The 27256-nt window shown below is 45.6% G+C and overlaps 1 protein-coding gene across 2 annotated transcripts in view; it reads left to right on the top strand.

Moving 5' to 3' along the window:
• The first annotated feature begins 566 nt into the window (after positions 1-566).
• P3H2 (prolyl 3-hydroxylase 2) overlaps positions 567-27256 on the top strand; it is a 76066-nt gene continuing 49376 nt past the window's right edge. Inside the window, exon 1 of one of the 2 annotated variants that reach the window (XR_009962319.1) lies at positions 567-1405. Coding sequence is in view for 1 of the 2 variants with exons in the window: in XM_062606319.1 (XP_062462303.1) it covers positions 926-1405 (480 nt within the window). In the remaining variant the exon portion in view is untranslated. The remainder of the gene's footprint in view (positions 1406-27256) is intronic. The other variant, XM_062606319.1, reaches the window with a different exon arrangement.

The raw sequence follows: 27256 nt of genomic DNA, 5'->3' as shown, positions 1-27256 counted from the left end.
AAAAAAAATCAAACCAAAACCCACGAGTAACATTTTTGGCAGGACAAGGCTGTGCAGCATTGGAAGAAGAAACCTTGGAGGAAGCCAGACAAATACACTCCTGGAAGCTGAAAAGGCTTCACCAGCCACTCACTGTGCCCGTCCCAGATGATTTATTTGCAGGATTCCCAAAGGCAGGATGCTGTCGGGACAAGAGGGGCTGAGGGTGGAGAACTCGGCGAAAAATGGCTCCGAGCAACAGCCTCGAGGAACTGGCTGTCCCCAGAGGGGGACAAATAAAGCATCCTGCGAACAACGACGCCAGCAGCGGGCACACGGGGAAGCAGGAGGAGGTGTGGGGCACGGAAGGGAAAAGAGGGAGGGAAGGCTGCTACTGCCATTTAAATCACTCCGGGGTGATGTACATTTCACGACGTCATTTAAAAGCCCTGCACCGCGGGCTAGCCGGGCAGCGGGGATGCTCCGAGCGGCTCCCCCCTCCCCCCCCGCGCCACCGCTCGCTGCTGGGGGGCCGGGCCGGGCCGGGGCGGTGGGGCGGGCCGGGCTGCGGAACGGGGCCCTTTAAGAGGTGCCGGCAGCGCGGGAGGGCGGCACAGGGCCGGGCGTGCATGGAGCCGTGCCGCGGCCCCGCCACTTCATAGGCAGACCCTCACCGGAGTCCCGCGCTCGGTCCCCGGACCTCGCTGCGCTGAGAACCGCTGCACGGTGCCCCGCTCCCACTGTGCGGACCCCCGGACATCTTCGCACCGTGATCCATTGTGCGGGGTCCAGCTCCCGTCGCACGGACCCCACAGCGGCGGACTCCACTGCGCGGACCCCCGGCCTCTACTGCCACGCCCCCGGTTGCAGCCCGCCTCCGGACCCTACCGCACCAAGCTCCGCTACACGGTGCCCGCACCCCTCGTTGTACCGGATCCCGCTCCCCATGGCACGGCCCGCCGGTGCGGCGGGCATGGCATCCGGGAGCCGGCCCTGGGGGGCCCTGCTGCTGCTGCTGCTGCTGCTGCCGGCGGCGTGCCGGGCCGGCGGCGGGTGCGCGGGGGAAGGCGGCCCGCTGGAGCCCTTCGACGCGCTGTACGCCACCGGCGTGGAGGCGTACTACGGCGGAGACTTCGCGGGCGCGGCGCGGTGCCTGGAGAGGGCTCTGCGCAGCCGGCGGGAGCTGCGGGACACGCGGTTGCGGTGCCGGCGGCTGTGCCGCGGGCAGGTGCGGTTGGCGGCGCCGGGACCCGGTGCCGGTGGAGACCTGCCCTTCTTCAGCTCGGTGCTGCGGCGTGCCGGCTGCGTGCGGCGCTGCGAGGAGCCGCGCCTGGGAGCCGCCTCCCGCCACCGCGCCCCCGACGAGGTGCGCGCCGACTTCCAGCGCAGGGTGCCCTACAGCTACCTGCAGCGCGCGTACATCCAGGTAGGCACCTCCCGGCCCCGCGGCAGGGCTGTCCCCCTCAACGTCCCTCCTGACCTCCTCCTCCCAGAAGTTACCCGCTCTTCCATCCCAGGTGTGGTGCTCCCCTTCCATCTCTCTCAAGCTGCCCAGCTCTGGTCCGCTCTTCCATTCAGTGGTCATGGCCTGTTCCCAAAAGAGAGCATCCCAGATGACAACTCGGACACTGTGCTGCCATGGGTTACCTGTGCTTTTCATAATCATAGAATGGTTTGGGTTGGAAAGGATGTTAAAGCTTATCCAGTTCCAACCCCCTGCCATGGGGAGGAACGCATTCCACTAGACCAGGTTGCTCAAAGCCCCATTCAACCTGGCCTTGAGCACTGCCAGGGATGGGGCAGCCACAACTTCTCTGGGCAATCTGTGCCAGCGTCTTACCACCCTGACAGTGAAGAATTTTCCTGGTTGGTTTATTTTTGTTTTGGGGAGGGATGGTTTTGTTTGTCTTTTAGCATAACATAATATAATTTGGAAAATGATCTACTCTTAGTTTTCTGAAGGCCTCCAGAAGTCCCACAGTAACATCCTGATGCCTTCTGCCAGGGGTTCCTTTTCAAATAAACTCAACTTATGCTCTGTTGCAGGAGCTGGGAGTGTGTGCGAAGCTGAGAGCTATAGCATCTCTGCTGCTGAGTTCTGGTGGTCCTTATCCTGTTGTGCAATATGAAATGATTTGCATAACACTGTATAATCAGTATTCAGCAGCCACTGACATCTTGAATTTCAACCTCTTATCCCAGTCTTCCTTGTAGCTGTTACCTTCCCTGAGGAAAATGGTGTTATTCTTTCAACTTCCTTGCCAAAAAGAATTAACACCCTGCCCCCAAAAACAACAACAAAATTTACCCCAAACCAGGATAGTCAATGGTATTTTTCTTTTAGTTCAAGATTTGTGCTCTGTCAAGCCAGGTACCTGTAGTTAGACTTCCTGTTCATGACTAATAAGGACAGCTACTGTGGGACTTTTACTTCATGCCAAGATGGGTTTTTAAAATCTTTCTGGAACATTTCCCTCTGGGCTTGTGCTGTATTTGAGCACATTCATAACCTTTTAGTTGTTATAGGCAGCTTAATAGGTGAAGAGCTGCACAGCAGAGCAAGGGGAGGGCGTTTCTACTGAAATCCATTTGTAGTTGGAGAAGGAAGCATCTGCCCTAGGCACTGCCAGTGCCTGTGGTGCAGTGACTACACAACAACAGATCAAGGAGGCAAATCATCAGCTACTACATTTTTAAAACCTTTTGGAAAATTGTAGTGATGTTGCTTTTTCCTATAATCCCTTTTCTGCTGCTGCCTTAATGTCATTTTTACAAACCAGGGACTAGAGCTGTATTGGCTTGAACTCTAATGCCCATGTGCTGCATAATTCCTGAAAGAACTCCTGGAGTGAAATGGGACTATAATTTGGCTCATGTATGATCCCAGTGAAGCTGGCAGAATTTTCCGGCTGTCCTTTCCCTGAAAGATGCTCTATGTAATGCCACATCTGCGTACACAGGTGTACCATCTGCGGGAAGTGACACGAAATGTGTCATGCTAAAAAATAAAGTGATTTCTTCTCCTGAATTTAAAGCCTTCCCTGAGTCACAAAGGTTTGCTTATGCCAAGATTGTTAAAAAAAAAAACCCAACCCTTTAAATTATGGTATGGGTTTTTGTTTCCCATTTCAGTAAAATCAATATACAAAAATGCAGATGATTTTGGGGTATTGTCTGTTTTTCCATTTCTGCTTCTACTGGGTCTGAGGAGTTTATTTTCCTCACTTAAAAATGCCTTGTAAACTTATCAAAGCAACATGCTGAAAGCAGTCTTTTTTCTTATATGTGACTCATCTTAATTTGCTTTTTGCAACATCTGGGGATTTTATATTCCTTCTAACACTTTGATTTTGCTGCTCTGTGATGAAGTAGCAGATGTTCTTGCTCTCTGCATGGATGCGCGGGTTTTGGGCACTGTAGCCAAGGGAAGATACTCTTTGAGTAGACTGTTTATGGTTTTAATACCTTTTTCTTTAATTCTTTATGATGCTTTTTGGGTTTTGTAAGCTGCACTTTGATTTGCTTTGTCCCACAGAGTAACCTGTTGTGGTTTGTCCACATCCTCTCCTTGCTGCTGCCTGTACACGAACTGTGTTCCCAGCATTGCTCTCTTGATCTGGCTCAACAAGTCTGTGCGTAGAAGAAAATGCCCCATGTTGGATTTGCCTGCACTTGTGCAAAACACAAGGTCTAATGTCTAGCAGTTACTTACACTCAAATGTGAACCATTGTGCTAAGGCTGAATGCCAAAGCTTTGGCATGTTCCGCTAGGGCTGGGAGGCACTGGCATATGCAGCCTCCAGGGAGACCTTTGTCTGCAGCATCTGCTCTGTGCTTTGACAGAGAAGGGGAGCTGCAAAGCAGGGCTTGTGCGGAGCCCCCCTGCCTTGCTGTGGGTGCATGGGCTGGCTGCATGGCTCCACGGGTGGCTGTTTGACCCCCTGCCTACCTCACCCCCGTTTTGCTCCTTGAAACTAAAAAGGAAATGAGATGAGGTTTAACACCCTGCTGAGTATCCTGTCTGGATGCGTGAGGAGGCTGGGATGCTGTGCAGTTGTGCAAAGTGTCGGCAGGGCTGGACAGAGGGCAGGGTTTGGTGGCATTTGTGGTTTGAGAGAGGAGGAGCAGCCTGGAATGTGCTTCCCACCTCCCACTCACGCTGACCTCGTTCTTGTTTGTTTCTCAGGAGGAGAGAAACACATCCCTCCAGGAGGGAGTGACAGAACAAGGAGCAGATTAAAAAAATCGAAAGGTTTGGCTCTTGTGCAGTGCTTTGAAAGTTGGTGCTGAATATACATGAGCCAATCCTTGCAACACTCTGGTGGGATATGAAAAGCAAAGGCTTTTAGTCCTGCTGGATAGATGCACAGGCCAAATATTGGCCAGCACTGTGTGTGTCTCTGCTGCTTTTTAGGCAGCAGAGCCACGTCATGAGCCCTGGGAGCAGGCTGGGGTCTCCTGCTGCTGCTGGTCTCTCACTGCAGAGCAGGCACCAGCACAGTGTGACCCAGCTGTGGCAATATGAATTAGTCTCTGCAGTGAACTGGTGGAAAACTGGTGTTACAATAGGAGGTTTGGGACATCCTTTGCTGTCTAGTGGACCATAGCAGCATCTGTGTTGCTCCTGCTTCTAAGCAGATGCTTGAAATACTCCTGCATGGAGCACAATGGGGCAGGGAGGTGATGATGCGAATAGGTGAAATACCAATGACATCCCTCTGTAAGAATATGTTCCATCAGCTCTTTAAAACCATGTAATCCTATCAGTTTCTTGAATCATTTCCTAATTTCTTTCTCTATATATTTCTTAAATAGAAACTGTGGTCTTATGAAGGCCACCATTCTGTTTTAGAGGTGTGATCTGAGTGGTTTTAGTGACTCTAGCATGATGTGAGGAAAGATTGTGGGGCACTGCAGGTCTGGGACTGCTTATAGATTTGGCTGGAGGTTTCTATGGACTTTGGGCCCTGGATCAGACCTCTGGGGTTAACTGCAGGGACTAGACAAATTGTATTGAAAAAGCAGCCCAAGTCCAAATGTGTTTGCAAGTCTTTGCAGCTTCCACATATGTCCTGTAAGTAGGAAGACAACTCCTTTTCCTAGGATAGCTAATGTTTTCAGGCAATTCAGGAATGTATTTGGTACAGCTAGCTGAGGCAGTTAGAATGAGATGGATTTTGAGAAGATACGGAAACAGATAAGGTGATGAGAACATGTGATTTAACTCTTGTAGCACATGTAGTGGGCTCTCCAGCCCCCAGAGAAAAGGTCCTTCAGTGAGTTTCTGATGTCATGTCCCATGGGCAGAAAGGCAGTTTGCCTTATGCTGATGGTTCTCTCCTGCGTGCTGCCTGGTTGGTTTTTGTGATTGAAGCACCCTCTAGGCTTGGCAGGTGGGTGTGGGGGGGATCTCTTTGCCCTCTAAATATTTTATTAATCATGCCTGCCTCACGTAAGTGCCTTAGTCATCTCCTTTCCGTTAAATACTGGCCTGCAGGCCATGATGTTTCAACCCCCCTTTTTTGAGGATTTTCTAGCTCTCAGAGAGTGTGGAGAAGAAGCAAATAACGTGTACCATGTTTGCTGGCTGCAAGCTGCTGACTCAGTAGCTGTGTTGGAGCTTGCTGTGGACAGTTTGCCACCAATCCCATTGACAGAGCATCACTTCCAGTCCCCATTTAGACTCCTGAAAGTCATTTGGTCCAAAAATAACAAGTAATCTGGAAAAGCTAATCATGGCATCAATTACAAAACCAGGTCTTGCCTCTTTTGTACCCTATTAACCCTTGTCTCGAGGCTTTTCTCCCTAGTCTTATCTTGTTCCCAGCCACAGCATCCCCAGCCTGTTTGGTAAGTTGATTGTTATAGCCCATTTTCACTTTCTCTGTACATTGGTGCACTGTTATTGACCACTTGTTCCAATTTTGTAGATGCTGACTTGCAATGGTCTCATTTTCCCACTTGCCTGTGTGTCCCATTGCACATTGGTGAAGCATCGCAGGAATTGTACATATGTGGTCTGTAACCACCAACTTCGGATCTAGATGAGGAAAAGTATTTTAGTCTATTCTTGGGTTAAAACAATAAATAAAACAAGTCTCCAGCACGTAAGGTATTGCTCCTCTCAGTAATGTTAGATTGTAGGTGGACCAAAAGGCTTATTCTGTTGTTGTCTTAAGTTCTCCCTTGCAGTGTCAGAGGTGTGCTTCAGTTCTGTTATCATCGTGATTTCATGTACTGAAAGCATAAAACAAAAATGTTTAGGATTTTTGTGTTGTAGGAAAGACCGTTGATTTGTCCTTTAAATAAATGAAAAATAATCTTTTGCTGGTCACACAAACTTTATGCAAGCAGCTTAATCTTTCTAGGGGTCTTGTTTGGGCAAGACTTTGACTTTTTAGTGTTGTCTTCTCTGCTGGGTCTTCCACACTAGAGCTGATGGGGCAGTGATGGAGGCACTGCTGGGAGCATGTCCTTGGGTTGCGCTGTGCTGTCCTGCCCACACAGGGCACCAAGATTTCTGAAATGCAACACAGACACAATACTGCCTTGATAAGAGTCTATAGGAGGAAAATAAATAGGTAAGTTAAAAAAATAAAATAAAATAAAAAAAGCAACGTGGGAACCCAAACCTCATAAACTTTTGTGATGCAGATTATCACCCTGCTCCAGTTCTGCCTTTGAAAACTCCCTGTTTATGAGAATCCAAGCTCAAGGGAGGACACTTGTGTGTGTAAAACCTTTAACTACTCCAGGCTGATCGTTCTGTCTTTTGCCAGGTAGCATAAGCACAGAAGCACATCATTCTGTGCTTGTGTGAGCCTTACCACCAGCCACGCTTGGGTGTCTGTCTGTGAGTGCTTGTAGCAAGCCCCGGGATGACAGTTAAGACATCTCCTTCTGAATTCTTTCCACCTTCAGTAACTACTCACTGCTGCCCATCTCTGTGCTGTTGCACTGGCCAGTCCTTTGTCTCCTTGACAGACATCTGAATGTGTCCCTAGACACCTAGGGGTCATGGAGTAATTTTGAATTCTCAGCAATGTAGTTGCTCTGGGAATTTGGTTTGTTTCACTGATATTTTCCATGAATATTTTGTTCTGTTTTTCTTCTGCATGGGCTTAAGCAGATAACAGGATGTCCTGGGGTGAGATACAGCCTTTGAGGGGAAGGTGGTGATTTCACTTACAGTGTTTCATGGGTAGTAAAATGAGAATAAAGTGTGAAATCCCACTACTTAAGAGTCTTTGTGGGAGCAGCCTACTGAGGTTATTTCTTGCCACAGCCACCAGCTGTCCTGAGGTCTGCCTGCTCAGCTGGTCTTGCTTTTGTAGGATTTATATGACACATCCCAGATAAAGACCTGTAGTAGAACCATCAGATAATGATTATTATTCAGGTTATTACTATTAATGGTGTTTATCTTTAATCTTGAGAATTGGTATTGCTCAGATAGATAGATCCCGGAACTAAGATCTTGGAATGTCTCTTTATTTAGATTTTCTGAGAGAATATTCCTAGTCCTCACCAGAGGGTAAATGTTAGTGCTCAGAAAGTTAAAATCACGTAGACAAAAATAAACTCAGTTTATGGGATGGAAAACTGAGTCTTGATGGTTGGGTCTGGAACACTGACCCAACTGTCTCTGCCCCTGTTCTTGCTGCCCACTTCAATGAGATGTTTCAGAAATGCTTAATTTTGGGTTAAAAGTATTATCAGAGGGGAAAAGAGGTAACCCACTGGTTCAATATTGACAGTAGCAAATGTGGACTAGGCACACATTTTTGTCCTGAACGTGAGCTGGCATTTGAAACCAAGAGTTACAGTGGACATTTGCTGTCTTCATAAGAGATGTAGTTTTGACTTTTTGACCTTGACTTACACCTTACACTAGATGGTTGTAGTGACTTCTGGTGTGTGGGTATTCTTTTTTTTAATTTGATTTTAATTTTTATTTTTGTATGTTTGGTGGGTTTTTTTTGTTTGTTTGTTTCTTTTTTTTTTTTGTTTTGTTTTGTTTTGTTTTTTAATAGAGAAAATCCACAAGCAAAACTATGGTGTCTGCAGATTTCTACATCATTTCAATTGATAGTAAATTAGCACAGCTGTGCTCAGCAGCACTGCAGATCAGGACACAAGTGGCACTAACTGGTCTTAGACTCACTAAGCTCATTTCATACAGGCTAGGAATCAGAATTTGATGGCCACGACTACATTTTTGTCTTGCCAAGTTCCTCTTTCTCACCTCATAGCTATGCAATCATGCCAGGGCTCCAAAATGTACTCATGGCAAGTCACAGCCTGCAAAGTTTCTCACTCTTTTAGAGAATGAAAGGTAAGCCTGGATTCCTCCTTATTTCTTGGCAATCCCTGGTGCCATGCCTTGCATGATGGTGAAGACAGTGGCGTGACTCACATGGTTGCACTGGGTGTTTCGAGGTCTGGATCTAAAGGCATCCCAGCTACTGAGCTAGGTTAACATCCCACCTTGAACAAAACTGGCCATCAGTAGTGCAGGAGAGACCATTTGCTTTGGAGAACAGATTCCTGATTATGTGCTGTAACCCAGCAACCTGCTCTTTCCCTGTTCTTTTATCTCCTTTGTTTCCTGTTGGTTTTTTGCACCTTGCTCTTCACTTGTCTCACACTGGCTTCCTCCACTGGCTGCTCCTTGGCAGAGCCTTGCAGCTGAACTGCCCTGTCTGTGTGCTGCGTTGCACTGGGATTTGTTAAATGGCTTTTTGCACTGCCTGTTCAATTTCATCCATACATCCTAGTGAGCTCTGCTCTGGCAACTGCTGAGTCCTTTTGTTGTCCTTGGCTACAGTAATAACTAATGGCAGTTGATAATAAACTGCATGTGAATGAGCAGTTCAATTTAGCTCTGCTAAACAAACTAATGGCCAGTACTCACTAGCTGTGCCTGAGATTTCAACAAGGATTATTCCCATTTCCTTGTACAACTGGCGATTTCATCATGGATGGCATGGGCAGTAATGAGAAACCACCATGTCAGTAATTGAGCTGTTTGCTGCCGACCTCCTGAGCCTTGCAGGAACCTTGCTAGCAGGGCTTGAGGCTGTGCTTGACATCTGGAGCAAGGGAATCAAGGGTTATTTATCTTAGTATTTTCCTTCTGAGGGGGGATGTATTAGTCATTGTGATTGGGTTTGTTCCCAAGGAGTAGGGACCCCTGCACTCTGCACATGGCGTATTTCCATGTGTGTAGTCTGGACCGAGGCCAAGCTGAGTTTGGATAAATCAGTGTGAACCCAGACTGACCCAGCTGGGGGCCATGGATTTTCTTATCCTTTACACTGGGGAAACTGAGCTCAGGATTTGGACTGTGCTTTTTAACAGTAACTGATGGCAGGAAGAAGGGTGCGAAGTTCCCTGGACGCTTTTGTTTCCAGCCAATGTATTGGCAATAAGGTATTGACATTTTTAGTTCTTGGCTGTGAGCTGGTGATGACTAACAGAGGCAGGGGGTCTGCCTGTGGGTGGGTTCAGGCAGCAAAGTGCTGTTCCCTGTCACCCTGTACCTCTCAACCAGTCCTTCTTTCCATGACAACTGGTCAGTTAAACAGACCCTCCAGAGCTGACGTCAAGGGTCAGGGATTTGGTCACCAAATAATTACAGCAACAAAAATAGCATCCCCTCCCACCCCTTCCTTCCCACATACTCCTGCTGAATCCTGGCTTATAAATGTCTTTTTTTTTCTCCATTCTTGGATGAGAAACCAAGCCCACATGTATTAGCTGGAATGTATGGCAGAGTTTGGCTGCATCCCATCAGTCGTGAAGGCCAAATACTCGCCTGTAGCTTCTTATTCACTCAAAAAAAAGGAGGGAGAAAAACCACGTTCTTTCAGGATTGGATGAAAGGCTGAGTCTGTGCTGAAATAGGGTGTGGGACAGCATGCTGACCACGCTGTTGTGCTGAGGAACATGTTCCCTCGCAGCACAGAGGTGACAGGCTGGCCATGGAGAAGTGGGCTGATGGCAGCTGCCACCTCCATATACTCCCTGCCCTGATACTGATTCTCAGATCACGTAGAATTTGCAGATGGGCTGCTTGGGAGAATGCCATTGGCACCAGGGGTGCAGGGCAGCCAGGAGGTTTTAAATATGGAATAGCCACGAGCAGGAGAAATTTCTGTCTTTGTAGCACTAAAGGTTTTATTAAGGTTTGGGGGAACATCTGGGAGGTGGCAGAGAACCCTGGCAGGAGAAGAAAATGAAATGATGTTGTCAGAAATGAACTCCGCACCACTAAAATGTACCTGTGTCCCAAGAGTTTTACACTAAAGCACTAACAGCAGGTTTGTGAATGGTTTCCCTGAACGTGCCGAATTACAGTGGCTCCTATGGAAGATGCATTCATTGCTTGAAAACTGAGATTTACGTCCAAAGCCAGACTCATGTTTGTGCCTTAAAAAAAATCTACAGCAAGCTGTGCCCTTGGGTTATGGACTTATAATTTGGTAGCAGATCAGAAGCACGTTTTGGGGGTGGTGGTGGCTCCCAGAAGCAGCACATGGTGCTCTCTCCTGTCACTGGGTTTGTTCAGGGCAATATCTTTCTGTGTGCGGTTGTCTCCAGCCACACGCATGTCTGAGCTGTCTGCAGTATTGTATGGATTCCACGCAGTATGGGTGTGTAGAGGTTGGACATAACACGACCATCAAGAGTAGCTGTGGCTGCAATAAATGGCAATTGAAGCTAACGTGGCTGCTTGCTGACCTGCATGATATTGGTGGGTTTCTGCCCTAGCACAGCCAAACCTTTGCTTGCTGCCTTGCCAGGTGACATCACTCCTTCCTTTGCATGGAGACCCTTTAGCAGGTTCTCTGCACCTCTTCAGTGCAAAGCTTCCTTGGGTCTTGCACATACTCTTCTCCCTCCCAGCACACATGGATTTTGCAGTGAAATCGAAACAAAACAGAAGAAATCCCCTAAAAATCACAAAATGGCTGTTAAGGCACCAGCATGTTGCTTTTCACCATGTTTTTTTCCAAGCCTGCTGCAGTGATGGCCTTGATCTTGCATGTGGCTAAAGAAAGATGAGCCTGAGACTATGCTATGTCCTGTCAAGGTCAGAGGCAGAAGCACTTGAATCTGGAAAGCCTTCTGCCTGCGATGAGTGCAGAGCCTTCTGCAAAACAAAGGGTGGGCAAATCCTGTGTGAGAGTATTGCAGGTAGGGCACTGCCTGAACTCACAGCTCTTTGAGGATGGGGCTAGACTCCTGAGGGTGTGATGGGGAGATATGCTGAAGTTCATAGCCCAGGGCTGTGGGTGCAACTTCTTTTGAAGATGGAGCCAGCCGTATTCCTTCCCAGAAAAGATCAGTGTGGTACAGAGAGAAAGAACTTGGAAAATATCCTTCAAAATATTTGCTGAAGGTGTTGCTGTGACTAAAGCAAAGTCTGTTGGTTCCCTTGCTTAGAAAGCTCTGTTTTTAAAGAGGTTTTTGCCAAGGTACTGCCTGTTCTAAGGCTTATATATATATTCTGGGGCATCCGTGTCCTGAGTTACTCTGTCTCTTTGGAAGCAGATGAGAAACTGCAGTTTCATTGAAATAGTCTGAAAGGAAGAGCATTGACTTGTGGTATGTTGCACTGCGCTGCTGCTGGAAAACACTTCTCCATCCAGGTTTGCCAGCCTCATCCAAAGGATCTGTGAGTAAAATATTTGAGTGATGGGGAGGAAAATGCATTGTGCCTTATTCCAACTTTTCTTACTTACAGAATTGTGTAATAAGTGGATTTTTTTTTTTTTTTTTTTTTCCTATGTACTGGTATTCCTGAGGTGCTTCACTGAACAAAAGATTTTGCTCTTGAGAGTCTTTCTAGGGATAATCTTGGAGATATGTAGGTAGGTGATAAGGGTTTGCTCTTTTTTAAGGACTGTTAAACCTCATTCTATTGTAAGGAAGCTAGAATTAGTTAGACCCCATTATTTTGAGAGAGTTCACCTCACCTGTGTCCTGTTCAGATGTGTTGCAAAGCATCCTACCTGCCATGCTGGTGTTTGTGTCACAGGGGCTGAGAGCAGACAGGAGTTGTCTGACACGTGGGCCGCAGTGGTCGGGGTGGGGAGTGTTTGCAGGTTGTGAAGAGCTGTGAGATGCACTGATCTCTGGAAGTGGGTGAGGGAAGATGGGCCTCCTGTCACTTTTGGGAAAGGCTTTTATTGCTTGGTGGTGTTCCTTGATCCTGCTGATCGTTCCTGCTGAGAGCAGGAGGTTAGGGCAAGGTTTGCTGCAGCCTGAGTGAGTGGTGCATCCTGTGCTGCGAATTACTGTGGTGCAGAGAGATCACACTGTGCATAAGCATTTGAGGGTGTTGAAGTGACTGCAAATCCCTGTTGTGGGCTGCTGGAGAAGCCGGTCTACAGCCTTGCAGGACTTTTCCAGCACTTCCATTCCTGGGGGAGGCAGAAGGTACCCTTTTCACACAGCTGCATGCAGCCGTGAAGCTGATTGACGTGATGCAGAGAGTATTATGCCCCACCTGGGTTGTCTGCGCATGGGCTCAGCTGGGGGATAAGTGGACCAAAATGCAGCCCCCAGCACCAGCTTTGCTGGTGTCTGTTGCAAACTGTGGTGCCTAACAGCCAGCACAGCCTCCTCAAACAGACAGCGTGGCACAAGTTGAATTGCTCTTGCGTTTGGTCACTTCTTTTCCTTTTGCTTTAAATACTAATGTCATTTGGCAGCTTGGAGTTCCCTTCATCCCTCGGTTGACAGTATTACTCTGTTTCCTTGCATTCTGGTGTCCAGATGCTGCTAGCTCTGCTGCTTCTCTGGAGTTGGTGCTCTGGGGTCAACCACAGACTTGCTGGCTGTGATTGCCCATTTGGATTTGTCTCTTCCTCCCAGCCAGATACCTTGGCTCACTGTTATTGCTGCTAATAAAACTTGATTTCAGACTGGATCCTTTTATAAGGCAGGCAAATCAAATAAAACAGCAGTGCACCGCTTTAGGAAGCAGTCAGCTTTAGGAAGCTGTCAGCTGTGTGTCCCTTCTGTACAGCCCAGGCTGTGCTGCAAGCTGCTGGTAGCTACCTGTGAGCATGTCCTGTGTGTTGAAAGGATGCAAAGGACTTCATGAAGTTCCAACCCCCTTTACATCAGGCAGTCATCTCCAGCACTGTCCATAAATCTTTGCCTCTCTGATTTGCCTGATTCTGAGCTATATGAGCATCCTCTGCTTGGCTGTAGTGGCAGACAGCAGTGCCCTGTTTTATCTATGTGCATCCACTTGGCAGTTACTCAGCTCTAGGCAGCTAACTCTGTTTGCCACAGAGCTCCCCTCCCTCCCCAGGTAATGTCCATGTCTGGCCTGTAGCCTGCATCTGGTTTATTGCTGAAGCCTGGCTTGGGCAGGCTTCATGCAGCACATTTACCTGCATGGGGGAGTTGAAGGTGTTGCACCCTTAGCTCCCACTGGCTCTGGATTTACATCAGTTCTAATGGCTCAGGCTGATGCTAGGTGACTTACTAAAGCACAACTGCACTGTGTGTTGAACCACATATTTTGAATCCAGAGTGTTTTCATTCTGTACAGCACTTAGGTGCGATCTGTCAGACCTCCTGCTTATATGTAGCAACCGCCTGATGGTCCCAGCTGTGCTTTATCTGGGCCTGGCACCCGACAAGTGCTGCTGTGGCTACCAGCAACAGTTCCCGAGGCAGGACACAAATGGTTGGCTTTGGTCCAGCTTGGCACTCCATGCCCTCATTTGCCCATCAGTGGAATGAGTTTGATGTGCAATAATTATACACCAGGCACTCGGCATTGTAAGACATAACCGACATCACATGTTTGGAGAATGTCAGATGCACTGCATGATGTCTATGCACTGTGAGTGAGCTCTGACTGGCATAGTGTGCATAAACAGTGGCAAATTAATTAAAGATGTCCTGTACTGCAAGAGAAAAGCCCAATTATGGCAGTGGTTTGCTCGGAGTCAATAGTGCTGCCTGGCTTACTAGCAGAGCGTAAGCTAACTGTACTCTCAGCAGAAACCAGTCATACAGTGGTATAAACAGTAACAGGTGTCCTACATATGTAAGAGGAGACATACATGACAGCCATGCAGGTCCAGAACAGGTCAGCTTCAGACATGAACCTTGGTTAGAGCTCCTTCACATGGAGCTGTGTGCAGCAGCACAGGACTCCATGCAGCAAACATTTGTGGTTAGGTATTATTGCCTTTGCAGAGATCTTTCTGACTTTGGGACCTTCAGTATATTTTATTCCAGATGTTTTTTCCCTGAGCTGCTACTGCTGCTGTTTAAAGGGCCCTCAAAACCTGATGGCATCTGCGGGATCTGTGGGAAATGGAGCATCTCAGATGAGTGGGAGCCCTAAATTATTGCCAAGATGAAGAATAATGGTTCTCCTTGTTTTGGCCTTCAAAGCCTGATAGGATCACTGCAGAAAATGTGACCCAAGGGGTTTTTTTTTTTGAGTGGTTCCCGAGTTACATACGCTTTCTGGCTGGGACCTGGGCTGAATCTGGAAACCCAGCTGCCTTGTCCAGGGGCAAGAGATTTCATTTCACAGAGAAGGACTCATCTGGCTGAAGATGGAAGGTGAAGTGGGAGTCCTCAGTGTCTTGAACCCAATCCTATCCCTCTGTCACATCACCACACCGTGTCATAAATCCTGTCCCATCATCACACCACAAATTCTCCTGAGAATCTGCTCTGAACACCTCTGTATTTCTTTCTGTTGAACCTCATCAGTAAAACCCTTACAATCAGCACAAGCTATTGCAAGGAGTGTCAAACCCATCTTCATAGTCCAACCAGCCATGGGGCTAAGCAGGAGTGACAGCTCATCCTGCCTGCAGCTGTGCTGCTTGAGGAGAGCTGCTGAGAGTGACTCTCCATTTGCATCAAAACTTTATCTAGTTTTCAGATTGCTCTGATTTAAAAGAAAAATTAAATCACTGCTGGAAAAATAATTATTTCAACATCCATGTGAAGGCTTTTGGAAAGTCGATACCCTTCTTAATTTCAAATCCGTGGAGTGAACTGTAGTTTCAGCTGTGCAGCATGTTTCAGTTTGTCTTCCTCCCATGGGAGAGTTGAAAGAGAAACATAAGTGAGAAAACTGGGGCAGGGAACAGAAACGACAGAGGAATTGAGGGAAACAAGTTACAGTGTCAAATGTGCTTGTGTGACAAACCAGAGGAGGAGGTCATGTGGATGCTGTCCTGTTGTGGGACACTCACCTGTAGAAGTTTTGAGGAGAATGAGTAGTGATGGGTTCAGTTTGTTTTGAAAGGAGGAACTTGAAAAGAAGTTGTATTTGAACATCTTTGTGCAGAAAACTGGAGCAAGAATTTGTGTGGAAAGAGGGAGCTGATGGTAATATCTCACAGGGTCTCGACGCTGCATAAAGCAAAGAGCTGTCTTAACTTGTCAACTATCTTGTTTGCATCCTGGTTTTGAAGCCTGTGTAACTTCATTTCTACTCTGGCACACTGTAAAGCCTGTCTACCAGCAGTTTGGCGGTCAGTGCTGTCACACGGGGGATTTGGTCCTCCCTCAGGACGAATGGGTCTTCCAGGCCAGGTAGCTGGAGAAGTTTAACCAGGGTTGCTCTCAGGTAGTGTGCCTCAGGTTTTCCCACCAATGAAGCATGTGCAAAATTATTATTATTTTTTTTTTTCCAGCTAGATCCTACGAGAAGGTTTCATATTCATAATATAAACTTTCTTTTGTAGGGCATTGGTCTTCAAGCACATACACATTTCTTTTCTGAAGTACAGCTACGTGTGTTGTTGCAGAAGAAAATTCACAATGGAGTTGATTGTTCTTTTGATGTCTCCCAGGTTAGCAGTTGGGAGCATCTTAGTCTGTTTGTAAATACCTTTTCTACTACAAAGTGAGGATTTCTGGGAGCTTTTAGCCTTTGTTTTAGCAAAAGGGATATGCTTACCTGGCATGTGGTGCAGTACCCCAAATCTGCTTTGAAACTGGAAATTGTAAGCAATTATACAACAGTTAGTAAATTAAACTGCTCTGTAATGTCTTCTGCAGAGATGTGCAGGGCATCTTGTGGATTTGGGAGAGCTCAGAGCTTGCTTGTGCACATGCACTTGTGTGCATTCATAGATGCAGAGCTTTAAGAAAGAAGATAGTAGCTGTATTCCTTGAATTCATCAGAGCTCCCCACTGGAAAAAAAAACTGGCAAAAATATGGCACCCTGAATTTGTAAATGTTTGCTTCTTTGTTCACATTTGCTCATACCCCTGGAGGAATGAAGTCATTTATTTTATTTGCCCTGCTGCTTCACACTCCTGCATATGAATGGTAGAGAACAAGACTGGGAGTATGAATAGCTGGCCGCATGTGGTTTTGAAAGACGTGTTTGCTTGCACATTAGTGTCTGAATAGAGTAACTGGCTCTGAAATCCTATCAGTAAGGCTTTTGAGTAACTTAAAACCTTTCTAGTAGATGCTTAGAATTTCTTCCACTCTGATATTGTGTGAGCCCTTGTTGAAGTTTCATTACCTCAGTAACCACAGAAAAGCAGCCAGCCTTTTCACTGAAACCTTCTCCACAAAGGTCTGGATTTATTTCTATTTTTTTTTTTTCCTTGAATGCAGAGCACAGTTTATTGTAGTTTAAATACAGGGTAGAAGGCCAAAATCACATATTGATCTGGGTGGCACTTGTGCTAAAGATGGAGTATGAATGCGTCCGGTCCTCCAGCTACATCTGTGCAACTCTGCACTAAATATGGAAATGAACTGTGTAATTTTCAACATAAGTAAGATATTCAGTGCTTTCTTTAGAGTAGCTTATAAAAGGCTGGTCCCAAACAGCTGCTGTTTCATGGGCAATTCTTGGTATTTTCCATACTTTAAATAACTTCAGAGCTTTGTGTCATGCTCTGGTGGGAGCGTTCCCTGCTTTCTCTCTAGAATTTGTTCCAGAGGCTCATGTGTTGCTTCAGTGATTCATCACTGGGTTAGGAAGGCACTGTGGCACGGGCAGTCATAAGATTTCTCTATTGCTCCTTCTCCTGAGTGCAGGTTTCCTGGCAAGGGGATTTCAGTCCTCCCCAGAATGGCACATACCTTCTTTGGCACAAGAGTCCTCTTCCCGCATTCACCACTGAGCGCTATCAAGGTTGCTTCCAACCTGACTCCTCCTGCTACTGGTAACGTAGACCAGAAGAATTACCCAGGAGCAAAGATGTATTTTTTTCCCAGCTTTTTGTCCCATCTGATTTCACATCAGAAAGCACTGATAGTGTATGCCACTGCTATGTAGAGAGCCTAAAATCTCATCTTTAAAACTCTTTTTTGAGTGGACTAACCCCAAAAAACTGAACATCAAGGGTGAAGGTTTTTTGTTTGAACTCCTTGAACTCACAATTTACATTCAGTGAAGTTCTACTTGCCAACACTTGAAGAGAGGAAAAGGAAACCACCTTTTTAGACACTAGGCAATGCATAAAATGTGTCTCCTCAGACACTCCCATTTTCATTTTTATTTCTATTTTTTATTCAGACACCTATAAAATTAAGGGATTATTTTCTTTGGCACAAGATTATGACTATTTTCAGAAGCATCAAGAGCTGCTCCAAGTGCTGAAGTTAGTGCTGCTTGGGGAGATTGGTGCCAGACAGCTGCTCTTCATTTTTAGGGGATTTTAAGAAAGTTCACAGTGCTTAGCTGGTGTTTTAAGTTTAGTAGAGCCTCTGTTTTCTCCCCTAGAGGTTCATTAATCATATTATTTGTTGCGTAAGCAGCAAGGTAGCAATCAGACAGAAATGATTGATGTTATTTGCTCACATCCTATACTAAGTTGTTGGAGTATGAATAAAAGATGAGACGACTTCTCAGTCTGGAGAAAGAAAACCTGTTTCTTCTGTCTGTGCTGTGGGGGGTCCAAGGCAAGAAGCTTACCTTAGCTAAATAAGCATACAAACCTCATCTAATGGCTTTCCTCTTCATACTGGTAATGGCTTTTTTTTTTCTGCTCCAGCTTCTGATTTTTTCATGTGTAATCTGCACAGAGTCAATGGTTCTGCTCTGTGCAAGCAGATGGGATGCTCAGAGCTAGTAACAGGTATACAGCCTTCTGGAGTTGATGAACTTTCATCTCAAAGAGCCTGCAGTGCTTGCACTGATGTAGTAGATAAATTACCAAGAATGCACAAGTTCAGCAAGATTAAAGGAGGAATGAGAGTTTGCTGCTCTCAGTTTGTGACTGTGGGCAGAATCTTCCAGGCATCAGACACCCAACCACTCCAATAAAATGGCAGGGGGTTGGAACTAGGTGATCTTAAGATCCTTTCCAACCCTATTCTATGATTCTATGATTCTAAGAGGCTAGGAGTCTGATCATGTGCTTTGCCACTGATCACACCATGACTTGTTAGAATTATTCATCTGCGAAGACTGAAAGGCCCCAGTAAATTGCCTTCCATAGAAAATGTAAAAAAAAAAAACCCAGCCGAAAAGCAGCGTATGACAGAAGAGTAGCAATGGCAAGTGGGCCAGCAAGGCTGCTCTGAGCCCTGCTCCGAACAGCCTGGGTGTCTGATGACCTGAAGTCCATCCCTCATTCTCCATTTTAAAATTCATTTCAGTCATGTATGTATAGCTGTTCAAACTCTTGTTCAGGTAGGAGTTTGCTCTACACATTTTCACTGCAGATAACTGCAGAAGGAAGAAGGCTACACTGCGGTTTTGGGCTGAGTCGTATGTGTTGGCAGGCAGACAAGAGTGATGTCTCCATTAGCAAGCTGTGAATGTTTGATCTAAACTTGTTGTGAGGCAGAAGGTGTGAATTGCTGCCTGTAATTCATGTTGCATTTCTTCTGGATCTCCTTCCCATGCCAGATGCTATCTGGTTCACCAGCATGGACGCTTTCTTCCACCCTGGGCTTCTGGACCTAACCAAATCCACATGTGAGGTGTAAGGGGGGGAAATACTCTTGGTCTTACTTTAATATTCCAAGGCAGAGGTTTGCCATGTCTTTCAGTGGATGCAGATGTACCATCGGGTACACTCTCTGGCTGTTTCAAGCATGATATGAAGTAGACAGAGCAGTGAAATCATTTTACTATAAAAGCTGTGATGCTAGGGCTGCTTCCCCAAGACAGCTGACGTTTCACACTCCCCACTGAGAAAGTCGTGCTGTAATCTGCTAGATAAGGAAAGTATTTTTATTTCACCTCACTTTGAGCTCTGAATACACTGCTTGCTAAGAGTCTGGCAGTGCAACAACTGCACTTTTTTGCAAAGGGGGGAGGAGGCTTTCAGTTACCACAGATGCCAATCTTACTCCCTCACAGCTTGCTGAGTCAAGTAGTTGCAGCCCAGAGATGATGTAGGCTGCATCTCAGACTTCCCAGGTTTTTCCACCCTTGCAGACCTCCCAGTTGCTCATTGTGGTTTCAGCTAAAAATAGAATGAAGGGACTTGATTCATCCTTCATGTCTTTTCCATGCAGGAAACATGGTTGATCCTACGGCTCCAGAAGCTCACCACCTGAAGACTTGAGAAGTATGGATTCTGGGAATTGCTCCCAATTCTTAGCCTCTTACTGGGATACGGGGATTGCTGTACTTGCACTGTGTCAACAGAAGCAACACAGAAATGCCAACATGGCTTTATTTGGAAAGTCACAGGATGGACCACTGGCTCTCACTAAGAGCCATTTGGTCGCAACAGTTTGAAACCAGGAGTCTGCATTTTGGTGTCTTGTTTTATAGGAGAGCAAGTAAGTAAGTTTCCAGAAGCTCTGAGTACTGACAGCTGCCACGAACAGTGAAGTTCCAGAAGCAAATGTTGGCTTTGGCCTTTTGGAGAGCTGAATGCCTTCCTGCTTCAGCTCTGGGGAGTCAGGACACTTTCTGTCTGTGATGTTTTGGGCTATGATGTTGCCTGTTTGGCACCTGAAGCTGGCAAACCTTGATGGCCTGGGAAGTTACTGTAGTGATGATTTGGAAAGGCAGATGGGGAAGATGCTAGAAAATGCCTCTACTCTGACTTTTGTTTCAGAGAGATCATTTCCGGGAAGAGAGTTGCTATACTTTTTTCACAACTTCATTTATAAGGAACTAGCCTGGAATGGAGCCTGGAAAATGTAGAGAGTCATGGGCTTTTTCATTCTTGGTTGTACACAGCCTCTTCCCTTTGGCCTTTGAGAAAGAGCAGGGCTCTGGTTTATTTTCCAGCTCACAGCAGACTTGTCTCATGGAAACTGGATCCTTACATAAAAAAAATTACTTTTGGGGTGTTGGTTTGTTTTCTTTGCCATTCTTTGCCATTTATCTTGCTAGAGAAGAGGACGTGAAGGGTTGGAAATGAGGCAGGTATATCATCCCCTGTGTAATGTGAGTTGTCTAGTGTGTTTTGGGATGAATCCCAATTTCCTTTGGTTGTTTTTACCCTAAAAGGTGTGAACTGCTCATCTGCATTTCATCAAGTGACTTGTTGATGCTTCTCATGCAATAGATGCTTCAGCTGAAATGTCCCAGCATGAGGAAACAATCAGAGGCTCCATGGGTGCTCTGGGGGAGAGCGGTAAATTAGGCTGAAGCTTGGGGTACCACCAGAGGAGAAGGCTAATAAGGCAGAGTGCACAAGTGGCTGCTGTGCCTGATGCACTGATCTTGCATGTCAGATTAATTTTTTGCTCCTGTGTTTTCAAAGTCAAGCATCTTTTTTTCATCTTCCTTTTTAATCAGGTCTATACCATTTGGCTCGGTAGGGTGCCAAAGAGCAGCACAAAATCAGAGGTGGCACATTGCCTGGCCAAACAGGAGTCTTTTGAATTCTGGTTTCAGGAGAAGGCAGCTTTGGAAGAGAAGCAGTTTACCACCTGAAATTTCCTGTTTGGGTGCTGGGAAGGTTGTTAGGGATTCCAATCTTAATTGGAAATTTTCTGTTTCAATTAAGATCCCTCGGAGATAAACTCAACCCCTATACCAGATGTGTCATAAACCCTTCCCTGCAATTCTGCTCCTTTGAAGCTCTTTGCAATAACAGACTATGGACATGCTTCGCAGAAACCACATTTGGATTTTCTAGTGAGAAAACCTATTTGTCCCAGGCTTTTTTTTATTGCTGTTGTTATTCTTAGTAACATCGTGTGCACTAAAAACCAGATGATTAATGGTATGGTGGGAGGGGGAGGTTTGTTTTTGCTTTTAGGCAACTGACAGAAGAGCAGCTGTATCCAGTTAGAATAAAGGGCCCTAAGAGTGGCCAGCCTCAGCCACTCAGGGAAAGAGAAGGGAAAATGTTGTGACACTTGCCTCAAATGTTCACCCAGCCTCCAGATCTGGTGGCTGTGGGGCAGCCTAGATCTGAGGTTGGTGTCTGTATATTTGTGAGAGCCTCCACTGGATTTTCTCTCTATGAATTTGTCTGGTTGCTCTTGAACTTTCACATAGGTTTTGACTCCACTGTCCTGTCAAAGTGTAATGATGCTCTGCACAAAGACTTGCCTTTGGTCTGAAATAGTCACATCCTTCCTCTTGCTGCCCCTCATTGTAATGTATTTACTTACTGGTGACTCAGTCAACACCTTCAGAAGTCTAAAAATTCCTAAGAAAAGAAAACCCAACCCAGTATAAAAAAAAGGAGGCAGTGTCACTATGTAAGTGATGCTATTTAAATTGTTCTTTCATGCAGATGTCTGACATATAGACTTGTGTGCCTTATTAATAATGTGCATGTATATTTGTGTATGGGAAGGAGGCAGGATGGGGAGGCTGGTGAGTTGGAGGGGTCATAGGGGAATGTGGAAAAATCAGAATGCCAGGAGAAGTCTCTTCAATCCACACGATAAACCTGCAACAGGGTCTGCTGGGACCTGGAACTGTGTGAGTTCAGAGCATGGATAGAATGCTCATTTTCAGTATTAAGGGCAATTAGTAATTGTGATGATTCATTAGGAACTTGTGTGAATCCTGGGTCCTGGGAAATTTTCTGAACAAGAAGTGTTCAAGGTCTTTCAGAAACTGAATTTAATTCTGAAAAGTCACAGATTTGTGTGAGTGTTGGGAAGCACTTAAAAACTTACCTAGTCCAAGGAGCTGCTATGACATAGGCACATTGTAGGTATTTATCAGAGGTGGCTTTTAAATTCTCCTGAGAAGGAGAATCCTGAATTCCCAAAGCAAAATGTCTTTGACGTTGGGAATTTTTTTCCTGATACCTAGATAAACATTTTTGTACACTACAAATGAAACCAGTGGGTACACTTTGGGTCTTCTTCACCTTTCTTCTTATGTATCGGCCTTTTATACATTTGAAGGCTGTTTTGAGCATCCCTCTCATTTTTTTTTCAATTTTAGCTTGAAAAACTCCACTACTTTCAGCCCTCCTTCCTGGACCTGAACTTGTAGAGCCATTTTGTCTCTCTCTTCCCTCCTGCTTCCATCCCAACTCTGCTGGACTCTTGCTTAGCTTGTGATCACTTTTCCCAAAGCATAGGCTTATGTCCTGCAGTGGGACTGCTAAGACTCATGTTGTGAGATATGCTGTTTGCAAAAGCAGTACACATTCTTCAAGTTATTCCAGCACTTAAATTTCTGCAGATTATTTGTCATGCAGGTGTATCCTCTGTTTGTAAGTTCAAGGCTGGGTTGAAACTATGCAGGGCTAAAAGAGGTATTTTTTTTCCTGAACAAGAGTGCTTGTGGAAAGGGCTTTCCTACTGAGGGACCTGTCACACATACAGACCAAGTGGGGTGAAGCTTACTTGAGAATGCTAACAGCCTGTGTAAATGAGCAGATGTTTCAGAGGTGATAGGATGGACAAAGGCAGCATTTCCTGTCTGAGATGGGTAATTTGCTGAGGAAGCTGGATTCAGGGCCAAAAGAGCAAGAGCAGAAGGGTCCCGTGGGTGGTTTCTTGTAGTATTTTTCCAGAGGAGATGCTGATTTAATACTTCCTGTTGTTCAGTGTTGCAGTGGGATTCTCCAGTTCCCAGGGCAAGAGAGTTCATGGTGCTAAGTCCTTGCTTAATGGTGTGCAGTGCAATGGCCACATGTGCTCTGCTGTGCCAGCAGATATGGGAGATACTAGATGCTGCTGTCTGACATTTGTGTTGGAAAACACTGCTGAATTCATAAGGAGGGGTCTAGAGAGCAGGAATAGACCTGCAAGGTATTGCTATGAAAGCAGATAGCATTCAGGGAGCCTCTTGCCTTGCTGGGAGCTGGTTAATGGCATAAGGTTATAGGATGGGGTCTGAGCCAGCTATATAGCACCAGGAAGCTTCAACTGGTGTTCAAGACAATGAGTTGCTTAGTGTGTTACTGAATTGCCTGTGGTCACCCACATAAGCAAATTCCCATCCACTAGGTAACAAATTATCAGATCCAGACAGAGGAAGTCTCTCATCATTCTCCTCCTCTGAGGTAACTCAGATTCTTTGTAAATTAACTTGTTTTACAAAGTGGAAGCACAGGATACAAGAACAGTGGTTGAGAATCTCCTCCAAGTAGTACTCAAATGGATGGAAACTTAATCCAGTTCAGATTGCTATGCCAAATTCAACTATCCAAATTTGGTAGCTGGTTTTCTGCTTTCCTATATCCCTTTTCAGAGGTGAACATCAATAAACAGCTCAACCTATGTATCTCTATTACAGTAATGTCTGTGAATAAAGCGTCACAGAGTATGTGCTCCTTCAGGCTGAAGCTCTTAGATGAGCTCTCTTTAGAAAACAAAATGTGTTTTTCACCCTTCCCCCCTCACTCTGTTCTCTCCAACTCCAAAGACAGCTGATAACTTGTCTTCTCATCCTGGCTTCATAGTTGCTATAAACTGCTGGTAGATAAGAGCAGACCAGTCCGCAAGTGTGCTGTCACTCTGCAGCAGGGTTGTCATCCTTTGCCACTTCAAAAGAGCAAAAGTGACAGATGTCTGATAACATTTGCTCTAATACATCTACCTCCTTGTAGTATTGATTGCAAACAGCTTTACATATTCCCTTTTCATACTGTTTGCATTTGGTTTTACCAGAGTTAGAGTTCTAGTTAAAAAGTATAGAATTTTAACTCTCCCCTCCCTTCTCCTTCTTTCCTCTCCCTTTTTCTTCCTCCCCTTCCCTGTTGTAGAGTTAAAGTTCGTTTGTTTATGACTGACCATATTTTGTCAGTCTTCCAAGCAGCAAGTAGGGTTTGGCAGGGTGATGCTGAGACTGCATGGGCCAAAAATTATAAACACCTTGAAAGTAAGGTTGTATGCTCCCAATTTCAGTTTTTATAGAGGAAAAAGTACTGCTTCATGTTACAAAAGGAAAGTGGAGGAAGTGGAGAAAATGAAATGCATCAAGCAAGGTTTTATCCAGGAAAGGAATCCAAACAAGTACTGTTAGCTTGAGGTCTCTATAGACAAAGACAATTCTGTAAGAGGATGTAAGCTCTGCAATGTGCTTCTGTGTCCGGAGACTTAGCTCTGCTGCTGCTGGAGTATAGGGAAAAGGGGCCAGTAATAAGTTGGAGATGCTGTCTCCAAAATGAGGAAGCGTTCTCACAAAGCCGGATTAGATGACAAGGGCCCTTCACACTGATTAGGTAAAGATTTAGGCAGGAATAAGTGTCCTGCATAGATGACCTCTGAGAGTGGTGACAAGTCACGGAGAGGAGGGTTCATGCAAAGAAGTCCAATCCAGAAAGTGTTTTTCCTGTGCTTTCTGGATTACAATGAAACCTGGGTGGAGGAAGACGTGTGTCTGTGACATTTACCCTGCAGAGTTTTGGGACACACCAAGGTCATTCTGGACTGTTGACTACCCGGATTTATCCCTTACATGTAAATCACTGAAGTTCTCACCAAGTGCATGCCCATGCTCCGCTGTGTCTCTGTGCCTCATTTGTAAAATGAGGCTTGTAGCCATAGATAGATTCATTGTATTTCAAAAGTCTCAAAATGCATATATATTAAAAAAGCACAGATACAAATGTGCATAAAATTCTGGGTGAGAACTGTTGGAAAGAAATTTCAGTAGGAGACAAGCAGTGATTCAGGGGACAGATGACAGTAGGGATTATGGAAGAGTTGAACTGGTATGTTGCTATTTTGTTAATTGAAAAAAGATCATGGGGGAAAAAAAGAAATCCACAATAAGTTTCTGTCAGAAGCTGGACACCAATATTTAAATACCCACTTTCGTCTTGTCCTGTGGTGTGAGATAGCAACCCCATTCAGCAATATGTTGTGATTAATGTGTCAGTTCCCTCCTCTGGAACACAGAGATCAAAGGTTTTTAGAAGATGCTTCCTTCCCACATGGAGGGCTATTCCTAGTATTATTTTTGGAACTGGGGTTGCCAGAGGTTTTCCAGGAAGAAAATTGCAAATCTTGGTGCTCCACAGGCCATCTGCTTAATTTCTTCCTTTTATACATGAGACACTTTGGAGCCTGTATGTAATCAGACAGTCGTGTTGACTGATTCTGGCGTGTCACTGAACAAACACCCTGTAGCCTGGACCAGATGTGGGGAGGCTAATGAAGTGTCTGTAACCGAAGTGTGAAAACCTGGAACTGCAGTAAAGGTTTGGAATTTCATACCTCTTGAGGTAATGGAAATTAGTGCTTTAGGCAGGAGAGTTTTCAGATTTGAGGAAAAGTGCAATTAAAGGCAATGAAGCAGTACATGAATTAGAAACAAGGTATGTTACATTGACAGTACAATACTGGCTAGAAAGAGAAGCACCTGGAGAAGCTTTCATGATGCTTCTTTATATTTGATTATTTTCTACTGAAGAGAAAACAGAGCTAGCAAACATGTAATTTAAATCCATAGTCTGCTTTCACCTGGAGCATGATTTCATATCTTGCAGCAAGAACCTGAGCAATGCTTGTGGGGATTATGATCTGAGTCTCTGCACAGGGTCTGGGACACAGGAGTGGATGCTGTTTATGGGCTGTGAATGGTGACACACAGACACTGCTTCCCATTGGTCACATGTAGGCAGAAACGGGGATAGTTAGAGAAAGAGACTCCTTTGGAAACTACCAATGGATGCTGGATTTTCTTCTGCCTTGGCAAAAGCAGGAAAACTCAACTTTCAATCCGTGTGCAGTCGCCTCAGACAACATTACTCATTTTGACATGCATTGTCCTCCACTCCCACAATTCTGAGCTGTCGGTGACTGCATTGTATTTTCACTTACCTTTTGACATCTCCCTTGGAGTGTGGTGGCCTGTTTGGGCAGCAAGGGCAGAATTAGCCATTCTCATAACTGGAGATGTGGCTTTGCCTTCACCTCACTGATACTGGATCCTTGAAATACATGTGGTAGGGTACATCCCACCCATCTCTGGATAGCTGGAAATCTACATGCCATCCTCTCAGAGCTAAGGCTCTGTGGCAGTGCTCCATGCTGGTGGTACCAGATGGGGCAACCTGTGGAGCTCAGGACATGAAGTGCATGGCATTGTCCACACTGGTGGAACCAGGGTATGCTCGCATCCTGTGAGGCGATTTATAATCTGGAACTTGCTGTTTGGTGTTTCTGGTGATTTCAGGCTGCAAAGCCCTCTGCATTTCCTGGGGTGGGATTCCTGCCCTGGCAGCTGTGCTGTCAGCATAACATGGGTGTTGTGGGCTGGACAGGGGAGAAGCCACTTGGGACTGTCCTGGGGTTTCCCTCAGATCTGCAAAACTACATTTAATCTTGAACACAAATTTTTTATGGTGGCATTTTCCTAAAATAGCAAAACAAAAAAAGTTTTCTCACCTCTTCAAAATATCGGGGAAAACCCACATAGCTTGGTGTATCTTGCTAACATCCAGGCATTGCATGTGTTACCACTATCTAGACAGATAGGAATAACTATTTTGAATCATCGTTTTTAGGTTAGGGCTTTTGCTTTCCTTTGGGACGGGGCTCTTCTTTTATCTTCCTTTGGGAAACTCCGTATGTTTGTTTTCTTCTGGCCTGTTCGGCATGTTGAAGCAAAATGATGTGGTTGACCTTTAGGGTTACAGATGAAGCCTAGTTTCCTATTCTCATTAATTTAGGATAGCAGTAGGAAAATCTCAGAAGTACTATAGATATTATAGATTAAAGCAGAAGCTGAATGGCTTGAAGAGGAAATTTGTAAATATTCAGTCAAAATAGAAGTGGAGCATGTGCATGTGATTTACTGGGTGCTCTTGTCAACCTCCGCTCTCATTGAAGCAGGGGAAGAACAGTCATTTCCATCCCAGAGGAGGCAAAAGAAGCACAGAGTGGCGGTGCTGCCTGGGAACCCTTCCTAGCATTGCTGCT

The sequence above is a fragment of the Pezoporus occidentalis genome, unplaced genomic scaffold (genome assembly GCF_034315485.1).
Source record: "Pezoporus occidentalis ecotype Australia unplaced genomic scaffold, CSIRO_AGI_Poc_V1 ctg95, whole genome shotgun sequence".
In the NCBI taxonomy this organism is placed as follows: Eukaryota; Metazoa; Chordata; class Aves; order Psittaciformes; family Psittacidae; genus Pezoporus; species Pezoporus occidentalis.
This window is presented reverse-complemented; position numbering and strand designations above follow the sequence as displayed.